At 38.2% G+C, this 14,119-nt stretch overlaps 2 protein-coding genes across 7 annotated transcripts in view; both read left to right on the top strand.

Annotated features, from left to right (window-relative positions):
* Nucleotides 1–14,119, top strand: part of NFAT (nuclear factor of activated T cells 3) — a 114,268-nt gene that overhangs the window by 57,321 nt on the left and 42,828 nt on the right. The gene's annotated exons all lie outside the window — the stretch shown is intronic.
* On the top strand, nt 11,345–13,374 carry LOC149503064 (uncharacterized). Its single transcript, XM_089740206.1, has one exon. It carries the CDS (start codon nt 11,465–11,467, stop codon nt 12,254–12,256), a length of 792 nt encoding a protein of 263 aa, XP_089596332.1. The 5' UTR covers nt 11,345–11,464; the 3' UTR covers nt 12,257–13,374.

Raw genomic sequence — 14,119 nt, 5'->3', positions numbered from 1 at the left:
GATTCTTTTCGTTACTCAACTTTAACTTGAATCTTTCATTCAATGCAAACAATCTCTACGTGGAAGTAATTGTTAACTGTAATGTAATATTTGTTGAAGAATGCATTTTGGAATGTATTCAGTTTCTGAACGTAAAAATGTCAGGGAGCGATGTCCGCCATGACACAAAACCCCCTTTCAAATTCAGCTGCCAAGAGCAACGCATCAATTTAATAATTTTCATATATAAAATCGTTAATTTGTAATCTAAAGGCTTTTTTTTATTGCTTTGATGGGTGAACGAGCTCACAGCCCACCTGGTGTTAAGTGGTTACTGGAGCCCATAGACATCTACAACGTAAATGCGCCACCCACCTTGAGATATAAGTTCTAAGGGTCTCAGTATAGTTACAACGGCTGCCCCACCCTTCAAACCGAAACGCATTACTGCTTCACGGCAGAAATAGGCAGGGCGGTGGTACAATAAATATTTCATACAAAAAATACAGTCCACGCTTAATTACCATAACGCAACACTGCGTAAGAACAAAATTACTGATCTTGAGAAGGATGAAATAAAAAGATATCTCAATAAGTTATACATTTTCCTTAAACATAACGTATTGTGTTATTTTTAAACGCAAATTTCGTGATTCTATTTTTGTTCGGACACGTTGCTTCTAATCTGGGCGCAACAGCGAGACTACACGCCGGAGAACACTAACAACTTGATTTTGTTCATAAACCTTAGTATAAAGAATTAAAGTTTATATTTCAATAAATCTTGCATTATTCATACCGCAACATCGGAGATGTTAACGATCGAAAATTACGTGTATGTAGGTAGTTCCGAAATGTATTTTTAGTTTTAGCAACAAAAAAATATATATAATTACACACGATTATCGACCCAACGTATTTGGACTGGGAAATCATTTTATATCGTATTTAAAAATTACATAAGTGTCAAATTTATTTGTTCGTTTTGTCTATTTACGATGTTGTTTTGAACTTGAGTTCGCAAGAATTGTACAAGATGGATTTTCTACTTTTGTTGTTTTTATCGCATCCATTCATGATTTGTTTTTAAATTTCGATTTGTTTGCTAAAAACAATATAAGGTCTAAGGTCTCAAGTGTAGTTATTCGGTGGTAGATTCTGCGAAACACTGCTCTTGCTAGGACCAGTGTCGGCAACATCCCCCGTTTGAGCCCCGTGAGCTCACCTACTAGCTCGGTGAATCTAGAATAACCCCTCGAGGTTACTAGAATAAGTAGGAAAAAAAACACCGAGCGGGTATGTTACTACTACTACTCGGGAGACCTACGGCCCGAATGTTGTTGTTCGAAACATGTACTGTGTTCAGATTCAAGCATCTGTCAAATTTCTTATGCTCTATGATAGATACCGCCACAGCGCTTAATTAAAAAGAGATAATATTTTTTGTAACCACAAGTATAACTTTCGTGCTTTTTTTTCACTCGGTATAGAAATTTTTTTTCCATACTGGCTGTATATTTCTTGGAATAACTCTGATAGGCAAAAAAATAAATAGATTTCTTTATACGTTAGATCTGAATCTAGCATTACTACTTTCTGGCTATTCATACTTGTGGCTTTGTGGCTCTGTGGTCTTAGGTCATTTCTATTCGTATAATTTTAGCGCAATTTAGTGCCGTATAACGCTAATTGCTTCATAAAAAAACAATGGAGGAAATATATTATATAGGAATTATAGGATATGAGAAATCTACAAGGGAATTCTAAAACTTCGCTTCGAAGAATTGGACGTATAAAAATATGGCCGACCATTTATTTGCATTGCACAAAAACAATGATTTTCAAACCTCTGATGCATTTTGCCACGTATTAAACCATTCTTCAAATGTTCCACGTTTACCTAAGCAGAGGTTTTTTAGGCAGCGGCTTGGCTCTGCCCCTGGCATTGCTGAAGTCCATGGGCGACGGTAACCACTCACCATCAGGTGGGCCGTATGCTCGTCTGCCTACAAGGGCAATAAAATAAAAAAAGTAGTCACCTTTGGCAAAATAAAATCCTTTTTACCTATACCTTTTTTTACCTATTCGCTGGTAGCATAAGGGACCAGCTACGCGCGGACGGGAAAATCCTTTTATACAGTCTAATGAGCTGAGAAAAGAATATTTTGTTGAAAAAAACCCGTGCTCTAGTCCCAGGGGCTTGGTAAAAAAAATTTCGCACGGAACGATAGCAAGGAAAGCGCCGTGAAGTGAAGCAGTGCTGGTACTTCAAATCGTTCTTAATTGTATGACTACAACTGTATACTCTAAGCTTCTTTTAATATCGCTTTAACATTTCACAGAGCTTTAAATGACGACCTTGCTAAAGAAGTTTTCACTTCAAAAACTCATATTGCAAGAATAAAATGAAACAAAAGGGCTTGGCACGACATTACCGTGTTGTGTCATCAAGTAAATAATAATCATTAGGTTTGTTAAAGATTTTGTTACACAAACGGTCCTTAACAGTTTTCTTGAATTTATATACCATTGCAGGATCTCGTTGTAAAGACGTTCGTTCACACACTCATGTGTACTTACTGTGGATCCGAACGAGTGAGACCCCGACAATGTTTTCCTTCTACGTATTTATTCCGCATTATTCTTTGAATCATGTGCCTTTTAAAATAATTATCTTTAAAATTACTGAAATAAGTACCTACGCTTTAAAAACAGTCTTCTTAATAACACAATAACATTAAAACCAAAATAAATAAAAAAACAGTTTTACCGGGGATTACTCATGACGCCGCGCCGTGCGGTGAGAGGCGGCCACCGGCCAGTCTCGCGCGTCACACGAGTTCACTGAACCGATATGTCATTATAATCGAACGTACAAACAAGTCGATGCATCTTATCGAATGCGCTCGTGGAAGATACGAACCGCACCACATAATATATTATACCGTGTATTTACCTATATACCGTGCATGTGTTTATATAAAAAGTCTGAGTCAAATCTCTTTCGTATTACCAAACTTATTCCAGTAATGGAGTAGTACCTACATTAAAACTTTTTTTAAGGGGGGAGATGTAACCTTTATACAATTTATCATAAAAGAGGTTAATCCATATATATAAAAATGAATTGCTGTTCGTTAGTCTCGCTAAAACTTGAGAACGGCTGGACCGATTTGGCTAATTTTGGTCTTGAATTATTTGTGCAAGTCCAGGAAAGGTTTAAAAGGTAGATAAATATGAAAATGCTCGGAATTAAATAAAAATAACAATTTTGTTTTTCCTTTCATGTGTCCCCCGTCGGATTCTTTTTGTTTGTTTTAAGTGTATTTTATACAAAATTTTAGGTCTTTTATTTCTCGATTGAGGCACTACGAAGTCTGCCGGGTCAGCTAGTATGTTATAAAGATGGCATAGATGGAATTTTGAATATTGAAACATAAAAAACATAAAAAAGTGATGAAGCAATAGTTTTAAATGTTGTTTCTCTTTATAGAGCAACTCAATTTGTGCTATAGTTTTACTAGGCTAAACTGTATTTTGGTGTAAATAAAATAATACATTATATAATATGTATGAAGTATTATTATCAGTTTGGTTATTTTCACATTAAGCTATGCACCTACCACAGGATTCTCTACACCACCCTTGGTTGACTGGTAGAGAATGCCTCAGGCATTAAGTCCGCCATTGTACTTCTGTGCATTAAGTTACATAAATAGTGCACAATGCGTTTCCAGAAGTATTTTTTGCCACGTACCATCCGGCTATGGAATGAGCTCCCCTCCACGGTGTTTCCCGAGCGCTATGACATGTCCTTCTTCAAACGAGGCTTGTGGAGAGTATTAAGCGGTAGGCAGCGGCTTGGCTGTGCCCCTGGCATTGCTGAAGTCCATGGCCGACGGTAACCACTCACCATCAGGTGGGCCGTATGCTCCTCTGCCTACAAGGGCAATAAAAAAAAATATATATATAGTCGGTAGTAGGTAGCGGCTTGGAATTTCCTCAGGTAGTGCTGATGTCCATGAACGACATTTTTTTACTCCGGACGAATGTTTGAGAATCTTCAGGTTTTAATGCAGGATTAAAGTCCGATGAGACCAAGATCTCAAGTCTGTATTATGTGGTAAGTATAATAGTTACACTGATAATTATCGTGTGCAATATACTGTATCCTAATAGCCACGTACCAAAAAATTCACACATTAGTTAAACAATTCAATTTCAGTGTGTCCGAGAAATGTTTTCGCTAAAGATTGAGACACGGCAATTTGATTTATGAAATTTTCAGCAGAGTAGTTGATCATAAATTTAAAAAAAATCTGAATATAAAACTCATCCTTACGACGATTATCGTAGTCGGTATTGTTCAGATCATACACTGAATTAACAACTATCGAATCCTTTTTTTTTCCAACTAAAACAAATTAAATGGATAGACTTCTGTTCGCAATCCCCAAGGCACAGTTGTTTGTGATTCTCTCGGTGGATATGTATCAACACGGGTAGGGTTGTCATTATTATAAAAATAACTGTTTTTTTTTTGTGTTTCATTGAAAGTCAGCAATTAGGCATTATAGTTTTTTGTTTATCATCTCTAATGTTTTTTTTTTATAAATGATTAATATATTATTCTTAGCCTATATCTTCAAGGGTAAGGTCCTTATAATAAGGATATGCTCTCATCGATATGAGGGCATATTCCATATTTTGTGATTAGTCCAGGGTACAAGGTAATAAAATGTAAAATAATATTTATTGACAAATTACTAGTGTAGCCACCCTACAAATACAATTTACTTTAGTTTCATCAATATTTTCCTCCGTAGAAATTATTAACCAGTAATTAGTGTCCCCCAATCGACGAAATTACCGTTTGAAAAAAAAAACCTTTGTTTTGCTATTGCCTTATTTTTTGCTTAGATGGGTGGACAAGCTCACAGCCCATCTGGTGTTAAGTGGTTACTGGAGCCCATAGACATCAACAACGTAGACGCGCCACCCACCTTGAGATACAAGTTCTAATGTCTGAGTATAGTTACAACGGCTGCCCCACCCTTCAAACCGAAACGCATTACTGCTTCACGGCAGAAATAGGCAGGGCGGTGGTACCTATCCGCGCGGACTCACAAGTCCTACCACCAGTAAAAGTGGACTTTGCATTTAATTTAAACATTAAAGCTTGTCTTTTTGCCGAAAAAAATAAGAAAATCTCTGGACCGGTAAATTTTCGATGAGGTGCGATTAGAAAATTAATGATTGACCGACGTGAAAATCATCCTACTTCGGCTTAAGGAAGCAAGGGAAAAAAATTAAAATGTTAATGTACATAATTTATAATTTATAACGTTCAGCTATGTATAGGAAAAAGATTTTTCATTTTGAGTCGAGAAATTATTTCATTTATTTTGAAACTCAACTCGGTAGTAATAATTTCCTTTATGCTAAACAACCGTACCTGAAACTATCTTAGAAAAGCCGAATTAGTTCCGAAAGTCAATATTTTTTGAAATTGGCAGTATTTCAATAAAACTTTAATCAGATTTCTTTTAAAAGACACAATGAATTATATTAGCTCTCAAGTCATATCGGTCTACATTCGCACAGATAACACACATCAGTTTGAAATAGTCTGTACCAAAACGTTTACAAATACTTCTATGGTCTACTTTATAAATTTACTAGCTGTACCCGTCCGCTTTGCTGGGCATTTAAAATTAACATTATTATTTCTCACCCCAACAAAGATTCTCATCATTAACGCCCCCGCAACTGGTGTAGAGAGTCCAAGGCTCATATAAATATTAGCCTATCCATTAAGTACATGTATTTTCTACATAGATACCAAGTTTCAAGTCAATCGTATGCATGGTTCAGTAGTTGTAACGGAACACCCGTAAAAACCACTGTAGATATATATATTAGTATAGATTTGGAAGTAAATGTTTTGTTATATATATGTATACTATCCAGCCACATAATCCAAAATATATTATAACTGAATCGACCAAATATCGACCCTATGCGGGAGATTGTCTAGGGACCCTGTCAGGTGCCGGGCCATTTGTTCGGCTGAGCACTCTCTCGCACCTGTTGCCGAGTAACATGAGAGTCGAGGGGATCCAAGATAAATATATACTTCATATTACTGATGAAGGAAAATTTTCTTCAGTTTTCTATGTAGGTATTATATCAGTGTTTATCGGCTAATGACGCAGCCTTAGATTTAAGCGGCACGGGTTACAAAGACAATACTAACTTGGAAATAATTGTTTATAAATGCAATGTCACGATTGTTTAATTCATATATAATGTGATGTGTAAAAATAGATACAACTGACCGAGATTAAAACGAAATAATTAATGGCCCACTTAGAGGAAACGTCTTGCCCATAATATCGTATTCCTCTGTTTCCTGGCTGGGTAATTAAGATGTACCTAATTATGACAAAATAAAAATAAAACATTAGGAGATTTCTAGAATCTGAAAAATGCCAGTGTTTGTGTCATCTTTATATTAAAAATAAAATGAATAACAAAAAGCTATAACTCAAATTACTTTTGACAGAGAAAAATAAAATCGATCCTCTCATGAAGGAGGAAATGGTATTTTTTTTAAATAAAATTCCTATTCTTCAAATTCTCTGGGTACCTGTTTTTTTTCCTATTAAAATGAAGTGTATGGTGTAGATGTAAATGTGGATGAAGTGTTAATATGAAAAACACTGATGCTCACGATTGATAGAGCCGTTGTAAATGGTTTAGCAACATTAATGATTCAACACTAGATTCGTTTATCCTATGTGCTGGTGACAAATATTGATTCCATATTGTGTGTGAGAGAGAGAAGAGGGATAAAGATAGTAAGTATGCTTTGTTGTACATCAGAATGAATAAAAATACAAAACATTAAGCACAAAAAAGATGCCTTGTTTATATTGTTTAAAAAGATCAACATTGAAAATATCGCACCATTTTTACTGTTAATTATAAAGGAACAAAGGGAGAGAATCTGGAATAATCTAAAAATGAAGGCAGATATTTTTTCTATTGCAATTGATGGCAACAAGTATTACAGTAACAATAGTTCTATCCGTACAAAGTACCTACGTACAAATGCGAACGGCGACCACGCTACTTGGGATCAATTGCTCAATCAGCGAACATCCCTAATTTATTTCAATACAAAGCTATTACGTGACTGACTACGCGTGACCGTCTCACTCTATGTTCAGTTTTCAGTAGACCGACACTATCAATAATCATTGTAAAGAATGAAAAAAAATGCTTAAAAATTTTTTGGTAGAGTTAACGAAAAATATAGATATTTACTTTGTACGCATGGTTAATATTTATTTTATATTACTGATATATTTCTGCTTTTCTTAATCGATCGATGAGCTTTGACGCATAGCTGTTTTGTGTGTTCGAAAAATTGGGAACGGCGATGTGAAGTTTGTATTGCTTATATATGTATGTATATATCCTATCCAATTTCTGACCGCATCACAGATTTATGGACAAATCATACAACCAAAATAAAATATAACTGAAATCTCTTCTTTCTTTTCTACATAATTAAAAGTTATCAGTGGAGTGTTACGTGCACAAAACCGGATAAGAATGGTATTACAATGAAGAACTCCGAGGAAGTACTACCATTAGTTGTAAGTTAGTAAGGCAAGGTGGTCGGGATCGCATTCCCGTATCTGCTGATTAATAATCGGGTCGCATTACCTTGTCAGGTCCTCTGGCCCGGGCTTTTAATACGATATACGAGACGACGGTCTTGCTATAAATGGAATAGGTAGTGTTGGTGCAGTGCCAAGTGCAAACTAATGCTTCCTCCACGTTTAAATGTCATCAAATCGCAATGTGAGATCATAAGAAGACCGTACATAATCACAGTTGTATAAATATTTTTATATATAAGTGCTGTGCGCATGTTGTCTACCAAACGGCTGGACCGATTTTGGTGCTATTTTTTTTGTATACATTTGAGTGGGTTCTGGGATAATGAATATTTACAATTAGACCAATTTACATTATTTTGCAATCGGGACCTATGCAATCAGATTCTAGAATATTTTTTCTACGACATGATGTCTGCTACCCTTGTTAGTGCTAAATAAACAATAGTAGCCTACATTAGTAGTAGCATACAATATATCACATATTCCTCAAGTCTGCTTATGTCAATTCAGAGTTGACCATTGATGACGGTTGCAGGGCATGATACATCCCACCGTTTAAATAGATAATCCTCACTCCGCCTAGTTTGTCTGCTCTCTCTTCCTTTGCCATCCTTCTGCAAACATTAGGCAACTAGCCATGTGTTCTTATATCTCATTTCGCTCAACAGAAGTCTGTGCTGTCTCCAGTCAAGTCAGAAAACTATAAGACAAAAATGTGTGAGTTGCATTTAATTATATTTTTATAAATGAAAAGTGTAATTTTATGCAAAATAGGTACAACTGCGGACTTAAGGTCTAAGGCATTGTCTTTCGATCCACCAAGGGTGGAGTATCTTAAAATATTTTTTTCAAATGCCCTCTGGTATGTAGTCTAGACAGTCTAATATTCACGATTGCTCGTGGCGCTCCCAGTCCGATTAATGACCCGTTTTACGGTACTGCCACCGAACTATGTTGTCTGTACCTACATTTTCCTATATATATCTTTGCAAGTCTGTTTTTATTGGCAATTCATTTGGACTCTGGGATTACCCAATTTCAAACTGTCCCAAAACCTTGAGATCTAACCGATTACACCAAAATAGCAACTGCAACAGGCATTGCTAATGTTCATGTGTATCGGTGACCACTCAGACAGGGGTCGTATTATTGCTTGCCGCTTGCCTATGCAAGCCACTCAACAGAAATAAGCATAATGGTTGTGTTTGTAAGTTAGTCGCAGCGCAACTGCAGTCGGTTACATGAAATTAACATGCCAATAACATGTTCGCTTCCGCGATGAATGAGGACATAAGTAAATAAAACTGGCCAAGTGCGCACGGATAGTGAAGGGCTCCGTAGTTGAGATGAACGTTCACGGACTAATGCATTACATTAGTTAGCCACGAAGCGATCGACATTAAGCTTTATCACATCTTGACAAGGGTCTCTAAATCAAAAGGCACTATAGGTATTTTAAGGAAAAATCAAATTCAAATTCAAATTCAAAATCATTTATTTCAACTTGGATGTCATCAAAAACACACTTGTTGAATGTCAAAATGTAAAAGAAAATGTTAACTCTACCACCGGTTCCAAAAAAAGCCACAGTCCTGAGAAGAACCGGCGAAACAAACTCAGCGGGCTTTTTTTTTTTTTTGTATTTTCTCAACTATTTTCTTTTTTTTTAAACAAGAAAACATATTTACAGTATACAAAAAAACAAGTCAAAAAAATACAATTCAAATAAATAATAATAATAATGAAAAATGAAAAGGCCAGGAGCGAACGCCTCATTCCCACGTAGTGCCATCTAGTAAAAAATCCTTAACTTTATAATATGCCTTGTTGCACAAACGTTCCTTGACAGTTTTCTTAAATCTATGAACAGGTAGTAGTTGAACGTTTTGTGGGATCTTGTTGAAAAGCTGTACACCCAGCCCCCTGAAAGAGTTGCTTATTTTCTTAATTCGAGCCGCCGGCAACGCAAGCCTATGTTTGTTCCTAGTGTTCACATTATGCAAATCGCAGACTCTGGGGAATTCTACAATGTTTTTACGCACGTACAATAAATTTTCAAAAATGTATTGGGACGCTAAAGTTAGAATTTTGATTTCCTTAAACTTGTCCCTCAAGGATTCCCCTCAATTTCTCTGGTTCTCTTCAATAACATACTCATCTTCTCAAACATGTCATATATGAATTGGTATTCAGAACTATGACTAAGCGATTCCAGAAATTTCTAGAGTACCAAACAGATCCCCAGTATCCTGTTTTTAAGTGACTATAATAAGTAATAAACAAAGTGCTGCTGAAAATATACAAGACATTAATAGTTAAAAAGACAATAGACCGTCTTTATCACTTCGAAGGCGTCAAAACTTCACTATGACACTAAAGTACTTTGTTTTTGATGAGCAATGCCAAGATAAATTATAAATAATATGTATTTTGTACGTCCCCAGCATTGCTTTTTACAATTATTTTTAACTTCACCATATCAATACCGGCTGGTAGGTCGTAGGTTTTTTTTTATTGCCAATGTAGGTAGATGAGAACACGGCGAACCGGATGAATGCTGAGCGATTATTGTAGCTTATTGACGTCAACAATTCCAGGGGCACAGCCAAGACGATGCCTACTGATTTTCTTATTTTTCTTAAAAAATGTACCATCTATATGGAAAAAAAACGTAGCATATATTATGTTAAAAAAAATTACCACCAATCTTAAACAAAGTCACAAAATGTAATTAATGCCCATAATCTGCGAGTAAGACGCGATATTTTAAATTCATGATTAATCGTTGTAAAAAATTTGCGAGCAAATTTATTTTAATCTGTAATGCATTACTCGTACAAAACGTTGTTCTCGTAACGAATACATTAATATTAAATTATTTAATTAACGTTCCTAGAATTAATTTATCGCGTAAAATACAATTAGTTTGCATGAAGAAGTGCGTTCGAATTTACTCGAAAATCGCAACAAGGAAGTGTTTCTCTTTGGTCATCGACCAAACGATTATTGCTTTAGTGTGTTTTACGGCTGTTTGGCTGTTTGGCACATGTTGCAAACAGTCGCGTCATCTTCGCAAGCTTTAGCCACAGCTCCTACGATAGTCCATAGATCGATTCTACTCAACTCTTTTCCTACATAACTTATTAATTCTTAAGCCGTGAGGCGCGTTTAGGTGGCGCATTTACGTTGTGGATGTCCATGGGCTTCAGTAACCACTTAACACCAGGTGGGCTGTGAGCTCGTTCAAACATCTAAGCAATAAAAAAAAATCTTCTAGGTGTTATTTAAAACAAGCCCAAACGATTGGTATCTAGAAAATTTCTGTTCTGAATACAGTTAAATCGGTCTCAGCGCAATTGGAATCACGTTGAGCTATACATATGTATATATGGGTCTACTAGACCGTATTCTCAGCTGGACCGAGAACCTGTCAAAGAACTGTCCCAAAACTTGGGCCTTGAGTCTATTTATAGCGATCTACACGTCGTCGCCTACGTCAGACATTCTTAGTATCGTATCAATAAAAATATTTATTAACATTATAATATTTTTTAATTAATGGATGGATTAAATAAGACTAGAAGTCCCGCAGTAGTCGAAATTCGACTATAATCAATTGGAATTGTAAGTTTTTACACTATTATGATTGTATTTTCCACTTCTATAATCACAAATTTCGCCAAGACTACACTATAAAAAATTCACTTCACCGGGGGGAGGCCGCTACCTACAGGGGCCGGGACGCGGAAAGGGAAGAGCTCTCCCTATCTCGCTCCGTCGCCTCCTTCTACGAGATGGTGGACTCGCAGAAGTCGAGCATCGCCTTTCAGGACTCGTCGCTGCCGAGCATCGTAGCCACGATGCGCGGCAGCGAGAGGTCCTCTCCTATGACCGCGACGAAGGCGGCGCGTTGCTCTTCGAATTCAGAGCAACGCGCCAGTGTGTATTCCGCTGTGTCATCCTCGTCGCGGTCCGCGCAGTGGTGGCACTGCGCCGTCAGTTCCCTTCCGGCTATCTTATGCAAGTACCGGCCAAAACACCCATGGCCGGTCAACATTTGTGTTAGCCGGAAGGTGAGACTTCCGCGGCCGCGGCCCACCCAGTCCACGAGAACCGGGCGGACCACCTCAACGGTACGGAGGCCGGCCGACGGGTCCGCCAAACGACGAGACCACGCCTCCAGCACGGACCGCCGAGACTGGAGCTTCCGCGCTCGAATTACACTTGTTCGCCAGGGCGCCCTTCCCCCTAGAGCGGAGGTCGCTACGCCACCTGTAATCGGCAGCGAGCGCCTCCGCCTCCAGGTCCCAGGGTGGCGCCCCGGCGAGCAAGCACGCCGCCTCGAAGGAGACGGTGCGGTATCCTCGGATGGCCCTAACCGCGATCGCGTGCTGCGGACGTCGCATCGAGGCGACGTTCTTGCGGGTCAGGGCCTGGCACCAAACGGGCGCGCCGTAAAGTGCCATCAACCGCACCACCCGCATGTAGAGGCGGCGCACCACCTCCATGTAGAGGCGGCGCGCCACCTGATCGGGACCCCCGACGTTTGGAAGGAGCCGGCTCAAAGAGCCGGCCGTCGCCATTAGCCGAGGCCCCAATTTCTCAAAGTGAGCGCGGAAGCTCCACCGACCATCCAGTTCGAGGCCGAGGTACCGAAGACCGGTCACCCTGACCCCGACACGGACGCCTCCGATCACGAGGGGAAATTAGGTATATCAGTTCTAAGACTTTTTTTTCGTATCTTATCACATTGTTAGGGTGTATTGTAATTTTTTCCAAATACGAAGTTAAGTAATCGTAACTAATAATAACTAAAATGAATATCAATCGACACGCGGCATCTATGATAACAAAGGAATGCGAGGAACATTCGCCGACCCACTTTGCATTACAATGCGGGTTCTGGAATTATAAACATACCAAAAAAGCTACAGTAACCATATATGTGGGTAGTAGTATCGTTCACTTTAATATAGTAGTTTGTTCTTGTTATTAGTGTATAGTTCAGTATAGGTAATGTAAGCTAAACAGAATTCCTCTCTGTCAAGTTTTGTTAAGTTCTTCGTTTCAGATCCACCTTAAGTAGCCCTCTGGGACGCGTGGTGCCAAATAAATGTCCGACACTTGGCACCTACATATTAACCGAGCCATACACAACCTTTCACCGGACTTGCAGAGCAGCAGCAGAATTAATTATAAATTTTAAGCTCTGAAAAATAAGGTCGGAATTCCAATGCGCGGTAGTTAAAACGTAACCTAAAAAGTTTCAGTTCGGAATCTGTCAATTATAAATTTAAATTCGACTAGTTTTTTTTATGGTAATGTGCTTAAAAAACACCATTAATATATTATATTTTATTATGTTTCCTACTTGTTTGATGCGTAGAGATGGGCATCTTGTCAATAGAATTTGCATGCTAACGACTTACCAGTGAGAAGTAAATAAATGTTACATTAATATATGTTCGGTTCTTGGTTTATCTATACTTCTATACTAATATATAAATCTACAGTGGTTTTTACGGATGTTCCGTTTTAACTACTAAACCATGCATCCAATTGACTTGAAACTTGGTATCCATGTAGAAAATACATGTACTTAATGGATAGGGTAATATTTGATTCATCATCCGACCGATTTCGGCCATGGCAACCACTTTGACTCCTACCCGTCGATTTGGCACTCGTGCGCTCGAAGAAGGCTTATATAGCCTATCTTCGCGGCAAAACTCCTTGCGCATTGTGGGCACGAGGTTCCTGAATTTTTAGTAATGTTTAAGTTACCTGCTTATTTCTGCCGAGAAGCAGTAATGCGTTTCGGTTTGAAGGATGGGGCAGCCGTTGTACTGTACAAATTGAAACCTTAGAACTCATATCTTAAGGTAGGTGGCGGCATTTGCGTTTTAGATGTCTATGGGCTCCGGTAACCACTTAACACCAGGTGGGCCGTGAGCTCGTCAAACCAGTCGTCCACTCGCTATAAAATAAATTGGTGACTTGAAAATACTTGAAATACTCAATAATAACCTTCATATTTCATGTTGTGTTATCTATGGGCGGTAACTACCTAATATCTGTTGGTATAAAAGGTTCACAACCACTTGATTACTCGGTCTCTCTTTGGATATCGGGTACCGATTTGTGACCATTTTAATAGGCGCGTAGTCTTGATAATTTAACCTCTTTAAAAGATACCTGACCTAAACTTTCGTTGTTTTTGTGAACCACATCGATAAGGCTGCGGATAAAATGATATTAAATATTTATCGAACGACGTAGTAAAGTGCGTTGCCCCGCTTCGTACACATTCAAGGCTAGTCTGCGATGTGTTTATTTGTGCTGTTTTTTTTTTCTCGCGCGCCGATCGTTCTACGAGCCAAATGTATTGGATTGTTGCTAACCCACTTGAGTTTCTCGCCGGATCTTCTTAGTGGGTCGCGATTCAGATC

Source organism: Bombyx mandarina, chromosome 04, assembly GCF_030267445.1.
Source record: "Bombyx mandarina strain Sakado chromosome 04, ASM3026744v2".
Lineage (NCBI taxonomy): Eukaryota > Metazoa > Arthropoda > Insecta > Lepidoptera > Bombycidae > Bombyx > Bombyx mandarina.
This window is presented reverse-complemented; position numbering and strand designations above follow the sequence as displayed.